The sequence below is a fragment of the Electrona antarctica genome (genome assembly GCF_951216825.1).
Source record: "Electrona antarctica genome assembly, chromosome: 2".
Taxonomy (NCBI): domain Eukaryota; kingdom Metazoa; phylum Chordata; class Actinopteri; order Myctophiformes; family Myctophidae; genus Electrona; species Electrona antarctica.
In genome coordinates this window covers 37,904,430-37,930,962 of record NC_136807.1, presented here as the reverse complement: position 1 = coordinate 37,930,962, position 26,533 = coordinate 37,904,430, and the positions used below count along the sequence as shown (strand labels likewise).

The following is a 26,533-nucleotide window of genomic DNA, read 5'->3' as shown; positions in this document are numbered from 1 at the left end:
TTTTTATTATGACGTAGATTGTACAATGTCATTATTAATAATAATTGGCTATTTGACTTGGCTATATTATATCAGATCGGATAAGACAGTGGTTCCCAAAGTAGGGTCCGGGGACCCTCAGGAGTCCTTGAGGGAGTTCCAGGGGGTCCCCAGCTTTTTGGAACCAAATGGACGCTTATGGGTCTGTAACTCAGAGAGTGTACAAATGGAACCAATGGACCCTAATGGGTCAATTTGGTTCCATTTGTACACTCTCAGAGTTAAATTAACAGTGATTTTACAATATAAATTGGGGATCCCAGAGATAGAAATGTGACACTTCTTTCTTTTTATGTGTTGTTGTTGTACTTTCTGATTTAGAAAACAGACCCAAGTCAACATTAAGGAAGGAACCTCATCCTGGCTTTGATCAGATGTATGTTGGAGAGTCAGTGACCTTCAGATGTGAAGTTGACGTGTCCTCTGGCTGGGATTATCTGTGGTTCAAAGACGGAACACAACTCATCACTTCTGACTCCAGTAAATCCTACACCATCAGCTCTCCTGCTCCCTCTGATGGTGGAATGTATACATGCAAGGGGAAAAGAGGCAAACATGAATTCATGGCAAATGACAGCGAGACAATTTCTCTTAAAATTATTGGTAAGGAAATAAAATATATTTAATCGTTTCTAAAATACCCGTTTTAAGAATTATGTTAGAGCTAGTTTTGCAGTTGGCAAGTGTTCCAGTGGCCAGTTATAAATGTATTTACATTTTATTTTGTCAAGGTCTAATAGAGAATGGAATGGATGGGCATTAAATGGGTTATAGGCTATAACTTATGCCATGTTGTTGTCTATGCAGAAATACCTGTTCCCTCTCTGGCACTGCAAACTCCATGGCTCGATGTGTTCCCTGCTGAGAGAGTGGAAATGCACTGCGGAGTTCAGGGAAGCTCTGATTGGACCTATACCTGGTACAGAGACGGACATGAACTCAGTGCTGATCATATTAGTGTGTCCCCTGGAGCAGAGGGATCATCTCTCATCATTTCATCTCCTAAACATGAAGATGCTGGAACGTACACCTGTAGAGGACAACACAAAACCCGGCCTGTCAAAACTGAATCCAACAACACACTCATTCTCTTCGTCCATGGTGAGCACGGTTTAGCACTTTAGCAGTTTTTTTTTTAATTATGACGTATATTGTACAATGTCATTATTAATAATAATTGGCTATTTGACTTGGCTATATTCTATCAGATCGGATAAGACAGTGGTTCCCAAAGTAGGGTCCGGGGACCCTCAGGAGTCCTTGAGGGAGTTCCAGGGGGTCCCCAGCCTTTTGGAACCAAATGGACCCTTATGGGTCTGTAACTCAGAGAGTGTACAAATGGAACCAAATGGACCCTAATGGGTCTATTTGGTTCCATTTGTACACTCTCAGAGTTAAATTAACAGTGATTTTACAATATAAATTGGGGATCCCAGAGATAGAAATGTGACACTTCTTTCTTTTTATGTGTTGTTGTTGTACTTTCTGATTTAGAAAACAGACCCAAGTCAACATTAAGGAAGGAACCTCATCCTGGCTTTGATCAGATGTATGTTGGAGAGTCAGTGACCTTCAGATGTGAAGTTGACGTGTCCTCTGGCTGGGATTATCTGTGGTTCAAAGACGGAACACAACTCATCACTTCTGACTCCAGTAAATCCTACACCATCAGCTCTCCTGCTCCCTCTGATGGTGGAATGTATACATGCAAGGGGAAAAGAGGCAAACATGAATTCATGGCAAATGACAGCGAGACAATTTCTCTTAAAATTATTGGTAAGGAAATAAAATATATTTAATCGTTTCTAAAATACCCGTTTTAAGAATTATGTTAGAGCTAGTTTTGCAGTTGGCAAGTGTTCCAGTGGCCAGTTATAAATGTATTTACATTTTATTTTGTCAAGGTCTAATAGAGAATGGAATGGATGGGCATTAAATGGGTTATAGGCTATAACTTATGCCATGTTGTTGTCTATGCAGAAATACCTGTTCCCTCTCTGGCACTGCAAACTCCATGGCTCGATGTGTTCCCTGCTGAGAGAGTGGAAATGCACTGCGGAGTTCAGGGAAGCTCTGATTGGACCTATACCTGGTACAGAGACGGACATGAACTCAGTGCTGATCATATTAGTGTGTCCCCTGGAGCAGAGGGATCATCTCTCATCATTGCATCTCCTAAACATGAAGATGCTGGAACGTACACCTGTAGAGGACAACACAAAACCCGGCCTGTCAAAACTGAATCCAACAACACACTCATTCTCTTCGTCCATGGTGAGCACAGTTTAGCACCTTTTCTGAATACTATTACATTGCATGAGCGGTAAAGATACTGTACTTGTTTCTAATACCAAAGAATAATCATTTCCTTTTCAATTTTAGCTAACAAGCCAAAAGCCTCGATGACTCAAGATCCAAGTGTTGAGAAGATGTACATTGGAGAGCCAGTGTCCTTTTGTTGTAAAGTTGATGTTTCCACTGGCTGGGAGTATCTATGGTACAAAGATGGAACACCACTATCAAACAGCAGCAATAGTTACAACATCAGCGTAGCTATTTCATCAGACAGTGGTACTTATAAGTGCATGGCCAAAAGAGGCACAGCAACATTCAATTCAGACTACAGCAAGGTTCGGACACTACAAATATCTGGTGAGCCAAATAAAATGTACTGTGAGTTCTGTTTTTGAATGCTTGTGTATCTTATAAATTGATACAATAATCAGAAAGTATTGCTTCTTATGATTTATAATTCTGACATACTATTCAATTTCAAATGAAAAAGCATGAAAGCATGAAGAAAACTCAAAACTGCCTATTTATTTTTTAGCTGTTCCTGTTCCAACTCTGAAGCTAATGACTCCATGGTCAGATGTGTTTCCCTCTGAGGCTGTGGAGTTGAGCTGTGGGGTTCCAGACAGCTCTGACTGGACCTATACATGGTACAGAAATAGAACACAGAGGCAGTTGGACAGTTTTTCATCTCTGGACTCAGATGGAGCTACTCTTTCCATCCACTCTGCCTCAGCCATACATGCTGGAGAATATGAGTGTATGGGACGACACAAGAGCAGGTCTGTCACCACTGGAAATAGTTCTGGATCTGTTCTCACAGTCTATGGTAAGATGATTTATACACTATTGTTACCCCACTTCAAGGGATAATTTGGCATTGCGTGTTTCACTTGGTTTAATGTTAGACACCAGAGTACTATAGTCAAAGACCTAGCTGGTCATTTTAGGAAAATATATTATAATGTATAATATAATGTCCTAGATTGTACAGTCTTCGAGTATCTAAACTTTGGCATATTAATTATATCTAACCTCAGATGAGATGCCCAAAGCTGCACTGAAGCAAGTTCCAGAGTACAAGGTGATGTACATTGGAGAATTTGTGGACTTCAGCTGTGAAGTTACGGTGTCCTCTGGATGGAAGTATCAGTGGTACAAAGATAAAATACCACTGCTCACTTCTGGAAACAGTCATTCCATCAGCTCTGCTGCTCAAACAAACAAGGGGGCGTATCAATGCAAAGCTACGAGAGGCAAGAAACTATGCACAGAATTCTCAGAGACCCGTAACCTTGAGATTCAAGGTAAGCATAAAATAACCTTTCCTTTTCCTTCTTAAATGCATCTGCGAGTATGCATCTGTTGACAGGGTTAACGTCATTCTCCTGCTGTGTCTGCAGTGCGTCCGTGGGCCGTCATGACCCTGTTAACTGGCTGGTCAGAAGTCTTCTCCACTGATAGTCTGGAGCTCAGATGTGAGGTGAAGGGAAGCCAAGACCAGTGGAACTACACATGGTACGATCTATATATCCAAGCATGTCCAAGTGTAACAGTGGTATCCAGTAAGTACTGTATATGTCCCATTGCATCACTCTTAAAACACTTCAAAACACCAACAAATGCAGGTTCAGAGAAGCACACAGTCTGGGTCCCTCTGACACCCTCACAGTCACGCCCCAAGATGACCCTGATCAGAGCCAGTACACCTGCCAGGGTATCCGCTTTGGACGGCCCTCTTACTCCACCCGCAGTGATGCTTTCAAGACCAAGAACCTCCGTGAGTAGAAAACCTAATTTGTACTTTGTTGAATGATTGTCGCTCACCACAAATAACTGACATGACATATGTTATGAATTAGACTTGAACGCCAAAATCATATACAGCACAGTAGCCAACATTAGAGTATTTATATTGATTTTCATTCCTTTTGTTCTCTGTGTCTCTCCCGTCTTTATAGTTCTGAAGAGAAGGGTGCTTCTCTCCATCTCCGGTTGTCTCTTCTTTGGAATTATCGTTGTCTTTATCGGATGCATCGCTCTAAGAATAACCCGCAAACCAGGTGTTGGTCTTTATCCTCCTTATCCTCCTCATCTTTCAGTATAATTATGTTATACAAATAATCAGTTTCTACAAGTTCTAAATCTGGTTTGAGGTCAAACAACACCAGCGTACTGCATCATCGGTAAAACAAGAAAAGGAAAATAGTTGACAAAAGGCAAAAGTTATTATTATTTTCAACTCTCACAGACAAGAATGCAGAACCGTCAGAAGAGCCCAATCTTTTCCTAACCATGGCTGAGCTGAAGACACGTGATGGTATGTAGCCTATACTGAATGGTCTCTGTTGGGTGGAGACCTCATAACTCCAAAACTGTTACTTTTCAGGATTCAAATTCAAAAGTATCAAAGGTTGCAGCTCTACAAGCTCGAGCTTGCAGATGTGCTTCTTTTGATAAATTGTGTGATGCTGTATGAAGACACGTGATGGATGGTGTGCGTGCGTGCGTGCGTGCGTGCGTGCGTGTGTACACAGTGAGTCTATGTTAAGACTTGTCCTCTATGCTACAGATGCCCCTTGCCCATTGGACGACTATGACCGTGTCACTGAGGTTGCACTCACTGCTTCAAATAAAGGTATAAAGATATTATTTATACAAGATAGAGATCATAATTCTTGCTCCGTCGTGTGATGGTGTCAAACGTTGAGAAATGGGAGAGAATAGCAGATCTATGAGCTTGTACAGTAGGTCGGCTATTTTCGGCACACAACAGACTATAAGGTCTCTTGATAAATGTCTCATATTACATTTTCATGCAATATTGTGTGTTTGTGTGCTATTGTTAAAAAAATTGGCCCAACAGAGACAGATGACGATGAAGACATTTGCAGTGAATCAACACCGCTCCCCACAACTTCCCCAGAGGATCAAGGTATTACAGACAATCAGACATCTTAGGTTTTCTCTCGAAGATGACTTTCACATTTCTGTACATATTTCACAAGAGGCATATCACTGATCCACATCTCTTTTTCTCTCTCTAGCTCTGCTATCTGAGAGCGCTGATATGACAGATGGAAATGGGGGCCTGATTTCATTCAAGCAGTGAGGATAAATGATGTGTAGCCTGCGGAGTTAGTTCAGGCAGACATACTCGAGGGGTTCATGCCATGCTCAAAGGCGCATACTATACTCAAGGGGTTAACATGCTGCATTACTATGTGGGTGTATAAGTGTGGGCAAGTCCCACATGTCATTCGCTGATGTGGCAGTCAGCTGACCAATTGGGCGGGCTACTTAAGCTCACCAGTCTGCATGCTCTTCCTGCCTTCCTCCAAGGATAGTCTAAGAAGGATGAGACGCGAAGACCGTACGGGCGACGCCATGTTGCTTTGGAAGGAAAGAAACATGCGCAGTTGAGACCAAGGAAGCTGAACGCGGAAGTGTTGGCTGCATATAGCCCATTGCGCATGTTTCTTTCCTTCCAAAGCAACATGGCGTCGCCCGTACGGTCTTCGCGTCTCATCCTTCTTAGACTATCCTTGCCTTCCTCCAAGGAAGCTCTGAGAAGGAAGAGAAGTGGTCACGTGACTGGGCTGCGCCATGACACTTTCATGGACACTTTCATGGGAGCCAAACTACCCGGAAGTTTGGCAGAATGCACTGGAGTCAATGAGAGCTCAGTGACCAGCTCATGAACAAACATTATTTATGAATGAGACCTTTTTTAAAGTATAATCACTTCTGGAAAATAACAGAAGACATGTAACACATTATTGTCTGCTGTGTTGCTGTTCGATGTGTACACTGTGTCATTTTTATAGAGGTATGGTATCTAAAGAGCACAAAGTACCTTTCTGAACGCACCAAGTATTGCGAGACTTCCCACCGTTTCCTGTCTGGCAGCCAAATCTCGCAATACTTCGGAGCCAGAAACGATATCTGCTGTTTAGATCCTCAGATAAAGTTATATACTGTGCACTCTGTGCACATCGAAAAGTAAGTGATTAGAAAACAACCTGTGATATGTCTTCTGTTATTTTCCAGGTCTCAATTGTTCATAAATAATGTTTTTTTTTTTGCTGGTATAGCCGGCTCCATTCACTGCCATGTATTCATTACACTTCCGGTGTGAGTTTGTCTCCCATGAAAGTGTCATGGCGCAGCTCAGTCACGTGACCACTTCTGTTCCTTCTCAGAGCTTCCATGCCTTCCTCTGTATATGGTTCCTGGTTGTTATGTGATGTTTGCTCCCACCACCACCCCAGCACCCCACCGGTGGGCTCTGTTATTTATGCTCCCCATGGGGGTTTTATTGTAAATCTATCTCCCTGCTCTTAATGTTTTACGATGGTGTTTAATCGCGCCGAGTAAGTCTAATATCGTATGCACACTTGTATTCTCATTCTATAATAAATATTGGTTAAATCTATTCGTGAGTTGTCTGACTGAAATGTAGATTTAGATTTACTTAGTTGTCCTTCAATACTGACTACAGTCATTATACCCTGACAATTATCACATAGTTTATTTTATTTTATTAGCTTTTGTTGTAATCTCTAAGTACTGGACCCTCGTCTGGTTCTGACAGACAGGTGTGTGCAGGCTGGGTGGTGTGTGACAATCCAGTTGAATATTCCTTTGGTACGGCGACTGCGGCGGCGGGCCCGGGAGAACAAATTAACGGACACGAGACAGTATCACGCTAAGGTTCACAAAGTTTATTACACAAACAGGAAACATATATAGTGCTGGATCATAATGACGTGACAATAAGATATGAGACAGAAGAACGTGCCTACTGCAGCAAGGCTGACCTTGCTGCCACCGAGATGTCTCTCGTAGCCTATCTATAAAGTATGCTACAGTACAGGCAGTACACAATACATATCAAGTACACTGTATCTCAAGTTCAAGTACATAGACTAAGATGTACTGTATGCTAGCATGTGGCTTGAAAGCTACTTGCATGAAAGAAAACAGTACGTGCATGTGAATGGTGTTGACTCAGACCAACTAAATATTACACATGGAGTTCCCCAGGGTTCTGTATTGGGCCCCAAGCTGTTTATTCTATATATAAATGATATAGGTGAAGCACTAACTCAACTTAAGTATGTTTTATTTGCTGATGACACCAGCCTATATAGTTCAGGAAGAGATCTTGAACAGCTCCTCCATGCAGTTGAAAAATAATTACAAATCCTAAAAAAATGGTTTGACACCAATAAACTATCACTAAATCTCAGTAAAACCAAATATATTCTCTTTTGTAATAGAAAAATAGATAAACCGGTCAAACTAACAATCCAAAATGTGGAAATCGAACAAGTCAATGAACACAAATTCTTGGGTATCATTATAGATAACAAACTCTGTTGGAAACCACACATAGATAACACAAAGTCAAAAATATCCAAAACAATTGCTATACTATACAAATTGAAACCCATTGTCAACCACAGTTCACTTTATCTGCTGTACTGCTCCCTCATACTTCCATACCTAACTTACTGTGTGGAAGTATGGGGGAGTGCATATAAAACTAACGTTAATCCTGTATTTCTGTTACAAAAAAAAGCCATAAGATTAATAAATAAATCGGACTACCTAGAGCCAACCAATCCACTCTTTATTAAAAATAAAACCCTAAAATTAGAAGACCTAGTTGATCTAAACACTGCTATAATAATGTACAAGGCCCACCACAATATTCTTCCACCCTGCATGCAGGAGCTGTTCAAAGCACGAGAGACCAGGTACAAACTCAGGGGAACTGGTGTATTTAAGAGGAACAACGCAAGAACCAACACCAAAGACAAATGCTTATCTGTAAGAGGAGTGCGTCTATGGAACAGCCTGGATAAGGATCTGAAAATGTGCTCATCAGTCACCAAATTCAAACAAATGTTTAAATCCAAAGTAATAAATAGATATAAAACATTAGAGTATCCTAGTTAGAAATAAGTAATAGTAAATATTAAAACCAAATAATTAAATAAATTTAAATATATACAAATGCAATTATTAAATAGTAATGTATACATTTAACAAAGAAGCAGTCTATAGAGGGTCTGAGTCTTATCATTCTATACACGAACTCATTTCATTATTATTATTATTATTATTATTATTATTATTACTATTATTATTACTATTATGATGTTATTTTCTTAGTTTACTGTCTGACAGTTTTGTCAGCTTTATTATCATTATTATTATTATTTATTTTTTATTTGGTTCTGTAAACCAATAGGGTAGGCAATTATAAGCTTTTAGCTTCAGCCTACACCTTTTCGGGCCACTCAAGTGTATAATGTATTATGTATGTATTGTATTGTGAAAGGTTCGAAATAAAATAAACTAAACTAAACTAAAACTAAACTGTGCATGGGCTAATATCATAACAGCTTCTCTGTTTTTCCCCCTTGTTTTGCTTGTAATACTGGAAATGACAAGTTCATGATGACGCATGTCTGAATGAGGTTCACCAACACATTTCCTGTTGCAACAACACAACACATTATGCAAGTAGTGTGGGGCTTGTGTGCAAAGGTCTGTGAAGCCTGGTTAGGTGTGTTTATTCACGGGTAAAGGGAGGTTAGGTGCAGTGGTATGAGTTAAGGCTCGGGGCTGGTGAACAGGTGTTGTTCCTTGGCAGCGTGTGCTTTTGGGTAGTTGTTCCCAACCTTTTATCCCTGGAACCCGCCGTCTGACAAAAGCTGACACCCCCAGTGTGTCAGGTTTGTCAGCACGTGATTGTTCAAAGAAATATGATATCATACGCCACCATTTTAATAAGAACTGAAATTAATGTTCATGTACAGTACACTACTGTGCTGAGTTCACTTGTATATAATGCTTCAATTATTTGGCTAAACACCAGATGTCAGCATAAACCATGTATGTACTGTACAGTATACTATACTAATTCTTATTTTATTTGTTTGCCACATCCTAAATATTGGTGTATGATTTAAGAGACCATGTTGATGCTCTGTGATATGTTTATACATGTCAGAGAAGCCATTGTTTTCATCAATAGCACTGCCAGTGATAGTCTCTCAAGCACATTGGATCTTGCTAAATATCAAACTACAAAATAATAAATATTACATTATTTCAGACATGTTCATAATGTGTATGCTACTTAATATCAAAACCTGAAGACGCTATAACATCCTTTCCCCTGAGAACAAAATGTTCCAGAATCCAGAAAGAGTCAAGATCTTTAGACTGACTTCCCTTCCACAATGCAAGGCATACACTGACTAAAGTATTGCATGGCTGGATTAAATCAAATCACACCGTCACTATCTTGTTTACAGCACAAAAACATCTCTTAATATGTCTTGATGAATTGAATGGAAACAAGTCCTCTGGGTTTTTTGTGTCATCCTTTTAGCATTCTTTATCTGCATGTATAATTGTACCACTGTACCTTTTGCAAACGTGGATACTGTTAATAAATAAAAAATAAACTGTTAATAAAGTATTCAATCAATCAATCAAAAACATTAATTGATATTCTATAGATGATAATGGCACAACTAAAAGTGTCTAAATGTATTATAGAAAGGCAGGGGGTGGAGGCTACGGGTGTAATTTCTGTACATAGACATACTATACTGTAACAGGAAGGTGTAGGGTGGAAGTAGTAATGTGGTTGCATGATGATCACAGTCACTCAGGGAAGAGCTCAAGCTCATTTTCATTAGCAAGAAAACATAATCTCACTGGGTGGTAACTAATTAAATAAAAACCCTGCAATGTTCTTTGCATTTTACAAATTCACGATCTCAGTGATAATATCACTGAGATCATGAATTCACAAAATGCTAAACATATACATGCTCTCCACTGTGCCCCTTTCTCATTGCGAATTAACTCACTAATTAAAAGGCTGAGAATCGCTGATTTAAACTTTAAAGATACCTTAAAGTTTAAAGCATCTGTGAGTGTCAGTCAGTTGCTTTAAAAATAACTTTTCTGCAGATGAATCATCAAACAGGCCATGGGTGTCACGGTTTGGGCTGGGCAGCTCACTGACTGTCTGGTAAAACACGAGGGGCTGTTGCAGGGGGGCAAAACAAGACTAACTGGGCTCTCTGCTGCAGCAAGAGGTCCTGTATTACTAGCCTGGCTAATAAGCCAGACTAATATACAATTAGCTCACAATGTGTCGATGTAGATCGGCTAGTTGAACAATTTTGAAATGTTTTTGAAAATAGTAAAGAAAAGAAAGAAAGAAAAGAAAATGCAAAGACGTGGGGTAAAGAAGTGATGAAAATAGGGCCACTGTGTGACTGTGCGTAAATTGAAGATATATTTTAATGATCACTGAGATCATGAATTCACAAAATGCAAAAAAAAATATTTCATGCTCTCCACTATATGCCCCTTTCTCATTGTGAATTAACTTACTAAGGCAGGGGTCTTCGACATTGTTCAGCCCAATTAAGGACCCCTTAGCTGAGAGAGAGAGAGAGAGAGAGAGAGAGAGAGAGAGAGAGAGAGATATGAAACCCTATTGTAAACAAGTGTAATGCTTTATGGTGTCATCCACAGTTTTTTGTATTGAGTTGTGCTTGAAATGTACTGTAATTCTGCAGACTGTTAATAAATAGGCTACTTCAATCAATCAATCAATCAAAACGGAATAAAATTGTGTTGTGTAGCTTAGACTTGTTTGACAGTAGCCTACTATTATCAGTTGGATTATGTTGGATTCATAATGTGTGTCAGACATTTAACCACTTAAACTGCCATTCCACCAATACCTTTTTTTCCCTCTACACCAAACATCTTTGCCGGACAACATTGCACATCTACAAGCTCACAAGGCTTTGTAGCGCAAGTTTATTTTTTCTCTTTTTTTGTAAAAACAATATCTTAGTTATCACACAACGATTTGGTGGCCCCCCTGTAGTAATTCTAAGGACCCCTCAGGGGTCCCAGACCCCATATTGAAGACCCCTGAGGTTTTCATTATGATTTTGTGTGAGGTCCATTATTTCATGTCAGCTCATCAAAATGAATGAAAAACATCTGTTATTGACCTTCTTCAGGAAAACGGAAGCTCACAATAAAATATTAATATATGTACATATATTTTGTTCATTGTGATTTACCTGATTTTCCTCCAGCACTAAATAGAGTTTCGTTAATGGATGAGCATTTTTCTTTTGGTCTTTTCTCACTTTTTGATTTCAGTTCATGTACAAATGAAAGTCACATTTCCTGTACATGCACATAGAGAGAGAGAGAGAGAGAGAGAGAGAGAGAGAGAGAGAGAGAGAGTTGTGTGTGTGTGTGTGTGTGTGTGTGTGTGTGTGTGTGTGTGTGTGTGTGTGTGTGTGTGTGTGTGTGTGTGTGTGTGTGTGTGTGTGTGTGTGTGTGTGTGTGTGTGTGTGTGTGTGTGTGTGTGTGTGTGTGTGTGTGTGTGTGTGTGTGAGGGAGAGGGAGACCTAGAGAATACTCAAGCAGGAAAAAACTAAGTGTGTTAACGTCTGAAATACTGTGCAAGAAACATACCCAAACACAACAACATCAACAACAACAATACAGCTAATAATAATTAAATAAGCCCCATGATGAATTACTATATAGCAGCAATAGCTAAATCGCCATAGCAACTCATAAATACAGTAGTGATACAGCAACATATCACCATAGCAACAATAACAATTCAGGCCAACAAGAGTTAACAGTAACAAAATAAGCCAACAATTATAAATAATCAGGCCCCCTGCTACCTCTCTGATCTCATCAAACCCCATGTCCCCACCCGCTCCCTCAGGTCAAGCACTGCCAACCAACTAGAACCCCACAAGTCCAACAAGCGAACTTGGGGTGACAGGGCTTTCGCAGTGGCCACCCCTTCACTGTGGAATTCACTCCCAACTCACATCAGAGCTGCCCCTACCTTCGAAACGTTCAAAAGCACACTTAAAGTTAAAACCCACCTTTTCAGACTTGCTTTCCCTACACCCTACCGCCTATTGTTTGTTTACCTTGTTTGTTTACTTTTTAACTCGTTTATCTTTCTAATACAATTGTTTTTATTCTTTTTGTCCTGTAAAGCGACTTTGCGTACCTTGAAAAGCAAATGTCAGCAAAATGTCTGAAAGAAAATCAAATAGGCTATATCTTTTGTATAATTAAAAAAATCTTACTGCTCTTGAACATACATAATATTTGGTTGATATGCAATACATTGTGATTATGAACCAAGGGTTCATTGTATGTTCCCTCAACCTTAGCCCTAACCATAAACATATAACCTCAACCTCAACCGTAACCCTAAAGTCATAGAACAAAGGGCTGAGGGGACGCAGAGCTGGCCCTAAAAACATTCAAAAGGCAATGCTGTAAATCTTTTTGACAGATTTCCTCAGTAGTAGTACAAAATGTACATGTATTGCGCGTGCATGTTAAACTTCTGCGGTTAACCAACACATTTCCTTTTGCAAAAAAAGGGCATATGCAGGAAACAGGAAAGCTGCTACACAGGAAACTAGCAAGCCCATGTTCGTTTAAACATGAACTAAACACACAACCCTACTCGCATTGTCAACTGATACTAACTTACCACACAGTCCTGCGGCCGTGCATCCATCACCAAGATTCACCATCTTTCTTTGCATATGGCACACAAACCTCAATGAAAAATGTGGTTTATCAAGGCCTTCAGCATCATATGTAAGTTGTGTTTCTTGCACTTGCATTTTTTTGTGATTATTGTAAAAAAAAAAAATCACTGACACTTAAATTAATTGAAACATTATATTACGCCATGCTAACATTTGACATTTGAACAGTGATTTATTGTTCAGGTATTAGTGACTATCATGCCCATCTCTTTAGTCATAAAAAGGAACTTGCTCTCATGTATTGTCTACTACTCTACTGTACATAACTCTGAATTCTGTTCCCTCTTTTTTCAACAGTGTTGGCTGCTCTTTGTACAGCCCAGGATGCCAAAGGTATGAATGAATGAATGGTTTGAATGAATGAATGAATGAATGGTTTATTTCGATCTTATGCCGTTAGTACATTACAAGATGAATCATGTTTTAAACTCATATGACATGTTTTAAACTCATATGGTATAATCAATTTACAATTTACAATTTAGGCATTTAGCAGACGCTCTTAATCCAGAGCGACTTACATTAGGCAAGAACAAAAGTATGGGAATACATCACATATATAAAATGCATTTATCAAGAAACATGCGTAAGCTAAGAACGTAACTAGAACATATCTATATAATGACACTATACTATACACTATATATAATCAACAGCTTGATCTAACCATTTTTGCTGAGGGAGGTGAAGGAGTGAGGGCAAGGGAAAGATTGTATTGATCGTTGTATTGAAGGTTCATATTGTTGTAGTACAGTATAAACACACAGGCATTAATGTCAGCACTGTAAGGGTGTTCATGACGCCAGTAGTAGCCATAGATGTTATTGAGACCATCTCTATATGAAGTATGATTCACACTGTACTATTGCTATCTCTGTTCACGTCACAGTACCTTACACTAGTATATTGTAGGGTCATGATTTCATTTCACTGTGAAGCTGGTTTTATCAGCTTCACATTTAGCCCTAGCTGGTTCCTCCCACATAGGTTCCTCTTACTGGCTTTCCAATGAATGAACATTGAAGTACTGTGTTTGCTGTGACCCTGTCTGTCCCCTCTGTATCCCATCAACCACACTCAATGACCTTTCCATGACAGCTCTGCCACCAATGTCCAGTGTAACTCCAGCTTTGTCTGTGGATCCCCCTGCTGCCCACATCTACCGTGGGGAGAGGGTCAATCTGAACTGTGATGCTACAGGCAGTACTCCAGACTGGACATATCAGTGGTTCCATAACAACCAAGGAACACCTCTACATTCTGCTGAACCAACTTCAAACCAATATACCATTAACTCTGCTGCCCCTGCTGACGATGGAACATACCGCTGCCGAATCAAGCGAGGAGAGGAACTCTCTGCATTTAGCAATGATAAATCATTGGCTGTCATTGGTGAGACGATAGCAACAATCATAACAATAATGAATGCAAAACATGAAACAAAACATTCTGATGATAATGAATACTTTTACTCTTACTTTTGGTACTTCAAGTACATTTTGAAGCTAGTATACTTTTGTACTTTTACTCAAGTAAATGTTGAATTCCAGACTTTTACTTGTAACGGAGTATTTCTATATTGCAGTATTGATACTTTTACGTTGTAAAACATGTGAGTACATTTTTCACCACCAATTTTTTTTTAATCTTTACACTAATTTGATAAAATTACAGACCCACCAACACCATCTCTGGAGGTACAGACCAAGTGGTTGGATGTGTTCCCTACCGAGAGAGTGGAGATGAGCTGTGAAGTTCAGGGGAGTTCTGACTGGGCTTTCACCTGGTACAGAGATGGAAATAAAGTCAGTGATGGTTCGGGCGTGTCCCTGGAGGCAGAGGGAAAGTCACTCACCATCCTCGCAGCTAGACAAACGCACAAAGGCCTCTACACGTGTAAAGGTTACCATAAAACCAGGCAAAGAAAGAAAGACAGGAAGATCATCTCTGGACCCAGCAACTCTACTAATATCAGCGTTTATTGTGAGAAACCAGATCTATTACATGTACATTTATCCCAGCAAGATCGAAAATAATGTTTAATTGGTGCTTGGATTCTGATCTGATTATGAGACAGTAGTGTAATATCCATGCAGCAAAAGAGTTATTTCGATTTCTTTATTGCTATTATATTGCACAAGCAGTATAATGATACTTACTTGTGACACCACATAATGAACATTTATTTTCCATTTCAATTTTAGCCAAAAAGCCAAAACCCACGATGATTCAAGATCCAAGCATTGACCACATGTATGCTGGAAAGCCAGTGTCCTTTGCTTGTAAAGTTGACAAATCCTCTGCCTGGGAGTATCTATGGTTCAAAGATGGAGAACAACTATCATCAGTCAATGGCAATACTTATAACATCAGCTCAGTTACTTCGTCAGACAGTGGTACTTATAAGTGCATGGCCAAAAGAGGCACAACAGCATTCAATACAGACTACAGCGAGGCTCAGACTCTACAAATATCTGGTGAGAAATGTTTCTATTCTAATATGTTATTTCTACCTTTGAATACTTCCATGTATCATATACATTGACACAATAATCTGGAGTATAGCGTTTCCTCTCACAATTTAGAAGGGTAACATATTGCTTAATTGAAACCGGAAACTGTAAATATGAATACAGAAAAGTCAACCTGACTATTTTATTTTCAGATATTCCTGTTCCAGCTCTGAAGCTAATGACTCCATGGTCAGATGTGTTTCCCACTGAGAGAGTGGAGATGAGCTGTGGGGTTCCAGACAGCTCTGACTGGACCTTCACCTGGTACAGAGATGGAGAGAAGCTCAATGAAGACTCCACTGTGTCCCTCGGACAAGGAGGTTCAACTGTCACCGTCTCCCCTCCATCTACTGGAAAGTACTCCTGTAGAGGTCATCACAAGATCAAGCCAATTACTACTGGAGATAGCAAAGAATTTGGCCTAACAGTTTATGGTAAGTTGCTATACCATGGACCTTAAAAAAAAGGTATGCTTGACTCTAGACTTAAACAAAATGTCTGTTCTTCTCCATTTTTGATCAGCAAATAAGCCCCAGACCAGACTGGAACAAAACCCAAATTTGACAGAAATATACATTGGAGAGCCCGTTATATTCAGCTGTATGGTTGAACAGTCCTCTGGGTGGGAATACATCTGGTCCAGAGATGGAAAAGAGGTTCACACATCCAGCAGCAATACTTATACTATAGGATCTCCAAAGCCATCTGACAGTGGGCAATACTGGTGTCGAGCCAGGCGAGGAAATGGTCAGTTCATCACAGAACACAGTGAAAAGACAAATCTGCATTTATCTGGTAAGCACTTTATTTTTCATAACTCACCCAGCCCAAGAAGACACATTCATGTCAAACTCTTTAAGATTTTATGCAAATATTTACTGCAAACTTCCAGATCCGCCTAAGCCATCTCTGGAGGTACAGACCATGTGGTTGGATGTGTTCCTCACTGAGAGAATGGAGATGAGCTGTGCAGTTCAGGGGAGTTCTGACTGGACATTTACCTGGTATAGAAATTCAGAGAGACTCAGTGGAGGCTCAGCTGTGTCCCTGGGTGCAGAGGGAGTGTCACTCACCATCCTCTCAGCCACACAAACACATCAAGGACTCTACACCTGTAAAAGTCACCATAAAACCAGGAACATCGGCTCTGGACCCAGCAACTCTGCTGACATCACCGTTCACCGTGAGTTTCTAATAATTATATTACATGTCAGTTTATCTCAGCAAGATTGAGAAACATTCCATTCATTTGTGAATATTTGAATTGGCTTTGTTCTATTATATCATGATATGATATGAGACAGTACACTTTTGGTGTAATATCAGTGCAGCAGATGTAGTTATTTCTTACCTCTGACTTTAGTTCTAATCCTAACATATCAAGAAGAAAGATAGCACTTTACCTTACTACCTTACTACTACTGACAGATTGTGTTTTTGCAGTCTGCTGTAAGACATTAGACATCATACATTTTGTGTTAATAATGAAGTATTTGGTTAGGCCATAGTACTGTGCATAACAAAAATGCACTACGTAAGAACATTGAGTCTTTGTTTATTAGTGGGTTTTACCCACACTTTTATATTGAGCATTAGTGGTCACTGCATGGTAATGTGACGGGTTGTTGCTGTACTTTCTGATTTAGAAAACAGACCCAAGTCAACATTAAGGAAGGAACCTCATCCTGGCTTTGATCAGATGTATGTTGGAGAGTCAGTGACCTTCAGATGTGAAGTTGACGTGTCCTCTGGCTGGGACTATCTGTGGTTCAAAGACGGAACACAACTCATCTCTTCTGACTCCAGTAAATCCTACTACACCATCAGCTCTCCTGCTCCCTCTGATGGTGGAATGTATACATGCAAGGGGAAAAGAGGCAAACATGAATTCTTTGCAGAGGAGAGCAGTAACATTTCTCTTAATATAATTGGTAAGATTATTTTTTAAATATTAAATAACGCTGTTAATATATCTGTTTTAAGAACTATATAGGACGGTGGTAGGCCTAAGGATATGCCGTTAAATTCTATTATGGAAAGGATGGGAGTTCAATCGTAGGACTTGCATAATAATGCCATGTTGTTGTCTATGCAGAAATACCTGTTCCGTCTCTGGAACTGCAAACTCCATGGCTCGATGTGTTCCCTGCTGAGAGAGTGGAAATGCACTGCGGAGTTCCGGGAAGCTCTGATTGGACCTATACCTGGTACAGAGAAGGACATGAACTCAGTGCTGATCATATTAGTGTGTCCCCTGGAGCAGAGGGATCATCTCTCATCATTTCATCTGCTAAACATGAAGATGCTGGAATGTACACCTGTAGAGGACAACACAAAACCCGGCCTGTCAAAACTGAATCCAATCCAACAACACACTCATTCTCTTCGTCCATGGTGAGCACAGTTTAGCACCTTTTCTGAATACTATTACATTGCATGAGCGGTAAAGATACTGTACTTGTTTCTAATACCAAAGAATAATCATTTCCTTTTCAATTTTAGCTAACAAGCCAAAACCCTTGATGATCCAAGATCCAAGTGTTGAGAAGATGTACATTGGAGAGCCAGTGTCCTTTGGTTGTAAAGTTGATATTTCCACTGGCTGGGAGTATCTATGGTACAAAGATGGAAGACCACTATCAAACAGCAGCAATAGTTACAACATCAGTTCAGCTACTTCATCAGACAGTGGTACTTATAAGTGCATGGCCAAAAGAGGCACAGCAACATTCAATACAGACTACAGCGAGGATCAGACTCTACAGATATCTGGTGAGCCAAAAAATAAGTAAATCTGATATTTCTCTCTTTGAATACCAGCATATCATTGTATTATACTTTGACACTATAATCTGATAACATTGACTCTCATAATAATTGAATAATGTTTAATCGAAACAGCATAAATATGGGTACAGAAATATCACAATTACCCGTTTCCTCTTAGCAATTCCTGTTCCAACTCTGAAGCTAATGACTCCATGGTCAGACGTGTTTCCCTCTGAGACTGTGGAGTTGAGCTGTGGGGTTCCAGACAGCTCTGACTGGACCTATACATGGTACAGAAATGCAGAGAGACTCAGTGGAGGCTCAGCTGTGTCCCTCGGTGCAGAGGGAGTGTCACTCACCATCCTCTCAGCCACACAAACGCATCAAGGTCTCTTCACCTGTAAAAGTCACCATAAAAAGAGGAACATCGGCTCTGGACCCAGCAATTCCACTGAAATCACAGTTCACCGTGAGTTTTTACTAGTTACGCATTAGTCAGATTGGAAATCATATATTTTCTTATCTGATCAGATAAGAGACAGCACTTACTTACTGTAATGCCAGTGCTAATAACACTATCTAATAAATATCAGTGCAGCAGAAGTAGTTATTACTTACATCTGTCATCGGTTGTACTGCTAACATATCAAGAGGGAAGATAGCAGTCACATTATCTCGCTATTCCCCAATACAAAATATGTTTTTGAAGTTTGCTCGACTCAGAGACTCAACATAATGAGGCATGCATCGAGTTTGTGATGGGTTGTTGTTGTTGTACTTTCTGATTTAGAAAACAGACCCAAGTCAACATTAAGGAAGGAACCTCATCCTGGCTTTGATCAGATGTATGTTGGAGAGTCAGTGACCTTCAGATGTGAAGTTGACGTGTCCTCTGGCTGGGACTATCTGTGGTTCAAAGACGGAACACAACTCATCACTTCTGACTCCAGTAAATCCTATACCATCAGCTCTCCTGCTCCCTCTGATGGTGGAATGTATACATGCAAGGGGGAAAGAGGCAAACGTGAATTCTTTGCAGAGGAGAGCAGTAACATTTCTCTCAATATAATTGGTAAGACTCTTTTTTAAATATTAAATAATGCTGATGAAATATCTGTTTTAAGAACTATATAGGTTGTAGGCCTTGCAGTTAAATTCTATTATGGAACGGATGGGAGTTCAATCGTAGGACTTGCATAATAATTCCATGTTGTTGCCTCTGCAGAAATACCTGTTCCCTCTCTGGAACTGCAAACTCCATGGCTCGATGTGTTCCCTGCTGAGAGAGTGGAAATGCACTGCGGAGTTCAGGGAAGCTCTGATTGGACCTATACCTGGTACAGAGAAGGACATGAACTCAGTGCTGATCATATTAGTGTGTCCCCTGGAGCAGAGACATCATCTCTCATCATTTCATCTGCTAAACATGAAGATGCTGGAACGTACACCTGTAGAGGACAACACAAAACCCGGCCTGTCAAAACTGAATCCAGCAACACACTCATTCTCTTTGTCCATGGTGAGCACAGTTTAGCAGTTTGTTTCTCTTGACTAGCTGATTTCTGATTACTATATTGCACTGCACAAGCGGTAACAGTACTTATTTCTGACATAAACATTTTCCTTTCAATTTTTTAGCCAACAAGCCAAAACCCTCAATGACTCAATATCCAAGTGTTGAGAAGATGTACATTGGAGAGCCAGTGTCCTTTGGTTGTAAAGTTGATGTTTCCACTGGCTGGGAGTATCTATGGTACAAAAATGGAAGACCACTATCAAACAGCAGCAATAGTTACAACATCAGCTTAGCTACTTCATCAGACAGTGGTATTTATAAGTGCATAGCCAAAAGAGGCACAGCAACATTCAATACAGACTACAGCGAGGATCAGACTCTACAGATATCTGGTGAGCCAAAAAATAAGTCAATCTGATATTTCTCTCTTTGAAAACCAGCATATCATTGTATTATACTCTGACACTATAATCTGATAACATTGACTCTCATAATAACTTGAAATGAAACAGCATAAATATGGGTACAGAAAAATCACAATCACCCGTTTCCTCTTAGCTATCCCTGTTCCAACTCTGAAGCTAATGACTCCATGGTCAGACGTGTTTCCCTCTGAGACTGTGGAGTTGAGCTGTGGGGTTCCAGACAGCTCTGACTGGACCTATACATGGTACAGAAACAGAACACAGATGCAGTTGGACAGTTTTTCATCCCTGGACTCAGATGGAGCTACTCTTTCCATCACCTCTGCCTCAGCCATACATGCTGGACAATATGAATGTATGGGACGATATAAGAGCAGATTGGTCAGCACTAGAAATAGTTCTGGACAAGTGCTCAAGATCTATGGTGAGATGTTTAATACACTATTGTTACCCCACTTCAGTGGATAATTTGACATTTTGTATTTTTCAAAATGGCAAAAACTATGGGGGGGGGGGGGGGGGGGGGACATTTCACTAAAGTCAAAGAGCTAGCTGGCCATTTTAGGAAAAATTAATAAAGTGGGAAATGTTTAAAGTCTTCTCCAATGTGAGCATTAATTTCTAACACGCTCTTAATCTGGAGTGTGCAGAGTGATCTAACGTTATAACATATCATTTACATAATTTACCCTCAGATGAGAAGCCCAAACCTGTACTGACGCAGGTTCCAGAGTACCAAGTGATGCACACCGGAGACTCTGTGAACTTCAGCTGTGAAGTTAGAGTCTCCACTGGATGGGAGTATCAGTGGTACAAAGGTAAATCCCAGCTGTTTACTCCTGGAAACAGTCATTCCATCAGGTCTGCTGCTCAAACAAACAAGGGGGATTATCAATGCAAAGCTACAAGAAACGGGAAAAAAGGATTTCACACAGAATACTCAGAGGCCCGTAACCTTGACATTCAAGGTAAGCGTGCGTCCTTCTTAAATGTGTCTGCAAGCATGCTGCTGTTCAACGGATTATTGACCCCAATTTCCTGCTGTGTCTGCAGAGCGTCCGTGGGCCGTCATGACCCTGTTAACTGGCTGGTCAGAAGTCTCCTCCACTGATAGCCTGTTGTTCAGATGTGAGGTGAAGGGAAGTCAAGACGAGTGGAACTACACATGGTAACTATATGATCTATACAGTAGCCTAGCCTATGTGTATAGCAGGGGTGACCATGCATTTTTTACTTGAGAGCTACATTCAATCTGACCAGCCAAACAAGAGCTACCCACCAACAAATATATTATCCCATTGCTGAAAATATTTTAAATATGTACAAAAGGGGGCTTTGGAATAGCGTCGCTGGCGTTACGCACTTGGAACGGGAAATAGAAGGGGGAAATTAAATAGAGGATATATGTGCATGCATATGTCAAGGCCAGAAAGTAGTTTTTTTGCCACTCAGTATGCGTTCCTGCATAACTTCCGGGTTTGATGATGATGTCACGCACATACCCTCTATTGGTAATTTCTTTTTTCTCTCTCTCTCTTTTTTTAAATAACCTTGTAATGTTACTGATGTTTGTCTTCCAGACTATTGCATTATGCGTTTGAGCTGGCAGGCCCTTTTTGATGTCAATCAATAAAGTCACCTTAATTCAAGTGGCAGATTTTTATATTTAAATGATATATTTTTAGTGCCATTTCATGTGGTCTACCTGCACAGCCTTTGTGATCTACTGGTAGATCACGATATACCTTATGGGCACCCCTGATGTATAGCATCATGCCCTACATTCTGTTTTAAAACACTCCAAAACACCAACAAATGCAGGTTCAGAGAAGCACACAGTCTGGGTCCCTCTGACACCCTCACAGTCACGCCCCAAGATGACCCTGATCAGAGCCAGTACAACTGCCAGGGTATCCGCTTTGGACGGCCCTCTTACTCCACCCTCAGTGATGCTTTCAAGACCAAGAACCTCCGTGAGTAGAAAACCTAATAATGCACATTTTGTCGTAGGACTGTGGCCCACCATAACCAACTATGAATTTGACTTTCAGTTAAGACCAGAATCACACAAAGAATGACTTATTGATTTTCTCCCCCTTTCTTTTTTTTGTTTCTCTCTCCTCTCTTTATAGTTCTGAAGAGAAGGGTGCTTCTCTCCATCTCTGGCTGTCTCTTCTTTGGAATTCTCGCTGTGTGTATCGGATGCATCGTTCTGAGACTAACCCGCAAGCCAGGTTTTGCTTCATCCTCCTCATAATCCATCAGTATAATGTTTTCATGTAAATACAAGATATAGACATTTCTACAAGCTCTGAATCTGGGAGTTCGAGGTCAAGGTCAAATTATCAGTTACTAACCGACATCCCCGTTTCCTACTCTTACCAAACTCATGGGCCATGACTACAATTATTACATGCTGTACCTAAAATGCAACTTTAATCTAATAGCTAAACATAACCATTTCTGTGTAGAAATTTATTTTCCTTCTGGTAATCCAGCCTAGGATGATTACTGTTTACAAACTATTACAATTATAAGACGTTTTCAGGTAGAATCAGCTTGTGTTGGCTCTGACTGTATGAATAATGTATCATGTATAATGTATCATGGGTAATAATTAAGAAAAGAAAAGAAAAGAAAAGAACAGAAAAGAAAAGAAAAGAAAAGAAAATAAAAGAAAAGAAAAGAAAAGAAGGATGTGGTTAATTGACCATCAATGAAAGGAGTTACACAAAACCTAATCTGTCGTGAGGATACCTAAAAATTAAAAAAAAGCTTTGTTCTTTGTGGCAATATTTTTGTAATATAGACAAGAATGCAGGAACGTCACAAGAGCCCAACCTTTTTCTCACCATGGCTGAGCTGAAGTCACGTATGTATTCTATACTATTACTATATGAGCTGAAGTCACATATGTATTCTATACTATTACTATATGTATGTATACATCGTCTCTGTCGGGTGGAGACCTCATATCTCCAAAACGGTATAGTTTTCAGCGTTCAAATTCAAAAGCATCAAAACTAGAAGATCTACAAGCTCGAGCTTGCAGATGTTCTACTTGTGATGCATTTTTGTGATGCTGTAGTGTGATCAAGTAAGGCCATTAATTTAATTTATGAAAAAACACAAAAAGTTAAAAATATGAAGATTTCTCTCTCTCACTCTCTCTCTCTCTCTCTCTCTCTCTCTAGATGCCCCTTGCCCATTGGATGACTATGACCGGGTCTCTGAGGTTGCTTTAGCTGCTGCAAATAAAGGTATATAAATACATTACCTTTCAAATAATAGATGATAAATATGGTGAAATTGGTGACCTGACCTGACTGAAGGCCTCTTAGTTAATTTCTCATATTACAGTTTGTTAGTTACTTGTTCGGTGAATTTGTGTGTGTGTGTGTGTGTGTGTGTGTGTGTGTGTGTGTGTGTGCGTGCGTGCGTGCGTGCGTGCGTGCGTGCGTGCGTGCGTGCGCACAATTTGACCTGCAGAAACAGATGATGACGACGACGTCGTGTGCAGTGAATCGACAACGCTCCCCATATCTCCCCCAGAGGAGGACCAAGGTATTACAGCCATAGTTGTCTGATGACTTGTACATTTCTGTATCTAGGCCTATTTTTGTTTTTATCAGGAGAGGCATGATATCATTGATCCACAACTGCCTCTCTCTCTCTCTCTCTCTCTCTCTCTCTCTCTCTCTCTCTCTCTCTCTTTCTCTCTCTCTCTCTCTCTCTCTCTCTCTCTAGCTGTGCCACCTGAGAGTGTTGATACGCCAGAGGTGGATAGACGGCTGATCTCATTCAAGAGCTGAGGATATAACACGCACGCACGCACGCACGCACGCACGCACGCACGCACGCACGCACGCACGCACGCACGCACGCACGCACGCACGCACGCACGCACGCACGCACACACACACACACACACACACACAGAAATAGTCTGGGGTGTTCTATATCTCACATTCTCACCCCTATATATAGGGGTAATCATTTGAAAAGGAGTACATATCTTTCTAATACATTCACCTTTGTAATTTTAAGTATTTAATTGGATTACCAGTAAGACGCCCTGAGGGCGGGAAGCGACCTCGCCCTGCCGTGCACGCATCCGCCTGAGTGACGGCAGACATGCTCAGCGAGCTCTGGCGCTTTGACGGCTGCCGGGCGCGGCTGCGCTAATGACTTTGGCACGGGCCCGTCTAGAGTTTGAATGGACAGGTATCAGTCAAAAGGGAAACGAAAAGGGAAACAAAATCGAAGAAGGACGTGTGGGGAAGGATCAACATATGGAATGTCAGAACTGGTCAGCTCCATATATGGAGATCTAAGGGTTTGATGAGGTCAGATCAACAGTCCGTGAGGTCAGATATAGAGTTGCTGGCCAGCTCCATATAAGCAGATCTGGGTGATGATCCAGTCTTCTCCATGTATGGCTATCCAGGGTTTGATGAGGTCAGTATGTCCTGATCTTCATATATGGAGACGACCATATATGGAGCGTGTCACGAGGCGTGACAGACTAGCCTTGTGTAGCCAGACAACTATTCCACAATCTCCTAATGCTATATAGAGTCTGGAACTATAGCCCCCATGAGCTGAGTAAGGAAGCTGCCATTTCCATTCACACAAATATATTTTAAAATATCTTTACATTTTATTTTTGTATTTCTTTTCCTGCTAAGCAACAAGCTATATATGTTTAGATGATTTATATTTATATTAGAATACATTTGTGCGACTGTAAAGACGAAACGGCAGTGGGGAGGAGGCTCCACTTCCGTTTTATATTTTACTCATGATAGCTCTTCCGCTGGTCCAGACTGTATGATGAAGCATTTGGAAATTGCGAGAGTCAACAGTCTGGTAACGCGAGACTAGTGACAGACTGACTAACATCGAGGCGTGACGGACTGACAGGTTTTTTCAGGTTTTCATAGTAAACTGCCACCTACAGTGTTCCTGCAATTTGTCTTAATTCTCCATTGTTTGAAAGGTTGTACAGATTCTGTGTTATGCAGCATTCATCCAAACATAATTATTTGATCCTTTCCACATGCCATTGGAATGCATATTTGTGTTTGAGATCATTGATACAGGCCAAATCCATCTCTTCTGATGTATTTAAATTGTACACCCCGAAACGCTCCAAATGCACAGGACAATACTTGTTGTACATAATGTATTTTTCTTTTGTTCTGCCAGTGGAGTATTTATTTCTTGTGCATGTTTTTTTTGCTTCATTATGTAAAATCTTACTGCAGTGCATGTACAAAATTAATATGATAAATCAGGACTGCAATTGATTCCCAGCTGACATGGATTCCAACACTGATGCCATCTATAAGTAAGGTCAGCAGAGGCTGAATTTTATGCGCAGACAGTATAACGTGAATATATATACCGTGTGGTGGTTCTGGACAACCGTGGGTCCGACCGACTCGACACCGTCACCGGGCACTGCATTCCCTGCGGGGGTGTGGAACGCTAACCTGACTCCGCCAGATGGGGCAGCAGCTAGAGGCGATATAGCTGCTGCTGATTGGCCAGGCCGTTTTGTGACCGGGCATCAAGTCTGCCTGAGAGTTCCCAGATGGGAGCAGGAGTGGGGGACCCAGTGTACTCTCTGCTGCCCCATCTGGCGGAGTCAGGTTAGTGGAACGCGTGTGTCTAATTTGAAGTCAGTTGGGCTAACGGTTCTCGAGTTACGTGCATTACAGCCGTACACACGTACGTACAGACAGACAGACAGACAGACAGACAGACATGGTGCATTTATAGATAGATGTTGTATTTACCTGTCACATGGCATAGTCCAAAAGTGTATGTTATTGGCTTACTGCTTAGTTTGATGATTTGATGATTGATATTGACCATAATATGGTCAATATAATATCAATATTGATGCTGTGTGATATGTATCATTATGTTTATTCATGTTAGAGAAGCAATATTGTACAGTATGCACTGTGGAGCACTGACTATCTGCCTAAGGTTTAAAATACAAAAGAATAAACATGTGTGTTCTTTCATCTTGTGTTGTTGAATTCTGACATGTTACTGTATTTGAATGCAAAAGCTGAAGACACTATGTTTAGTGTTTCAGTCAATGGGACTATCGTTTCCTCTGAGAGCACATGTAGATAAGACAGGAGCAAAACAGAATACCAGAATGTTCCAGACAATCGTTCAGGTACATAACTTTAGACTGACGTCCACAATGCATGCAGACCTAAAGTAATATGTGGCTGGGCAATATTGACTAAATCAAATTATTTATGACAACAATATCCAAATCAATATACAATATATTTGAGCGAA

General features: G+C 40.4%; 2 protein-coding genes across 2 annotated transcripts; both read left to right on the top strand.

The window, feature by feature from the left end:
• The first annotated feature begins 1,006 nt into the window (after positions 1-1,006).
• On the top strand, positions 1,007-26,244 carry LOC306941718 (hemicentin-1-like). The gene is made up of 17 exons (XM_079527343.1): positions 1,007-1,140; positions 1,534-1,815; positions 2,020-2,313; positions 18,002-18,271; positions 18,447-18,737; positions 19,059-19,340; positions 19,494-19,787; positions 19,907-20,176; positions 20,343-20,633; positions 20,905-21,177; positions 21,263-21,377; positions 22,031-22,182; positions 22,342-22,443; positions 23,019-23,081; positions 23,404-23,469; positions 23,705-23,773; positions 23,957-26,244. Exons 2-17 carry the CDS (start codon positions 1,587-1,589, stop codon positions 24,019-24,021), a joined length of 3,126 nt encoding a protein of 1,041 aa, XP_079383469.1. The 5' UTR covers positions 1,007-1,140; positions 1,534-1,586; the 3' UTR covers positions 24,022-26,244.
• Positions 3,109-5,621, top strand: LOC306939737 (uncharacterized protein). Its single transcript, XM_079524423.1, has 9 exons — positions 3,109-3,160; positions 3,372-3,638; positions 3,735-3,849; positions 3,960-4,111; positions 4,293-4,394; positions 4,583-4,651; positions 4,904-4,969; positions 5,198-5,266; positions 5,379-5,621. The coding sequence occupies exons 2-9, from the start codon at positions 3,377-3,379 to the stop codon at positions 5,441-5,443; spliced, it is 900 nt and encodes a 299-aa protein (XP_079380549.1). The 5' UTR covers positions 3,109-3,160; positions 3,372-3,376; the 3' UTR covers positions 5,444-5,621.
• Positions 26,245-26,533: the final 289 nt, after the last annotated feature.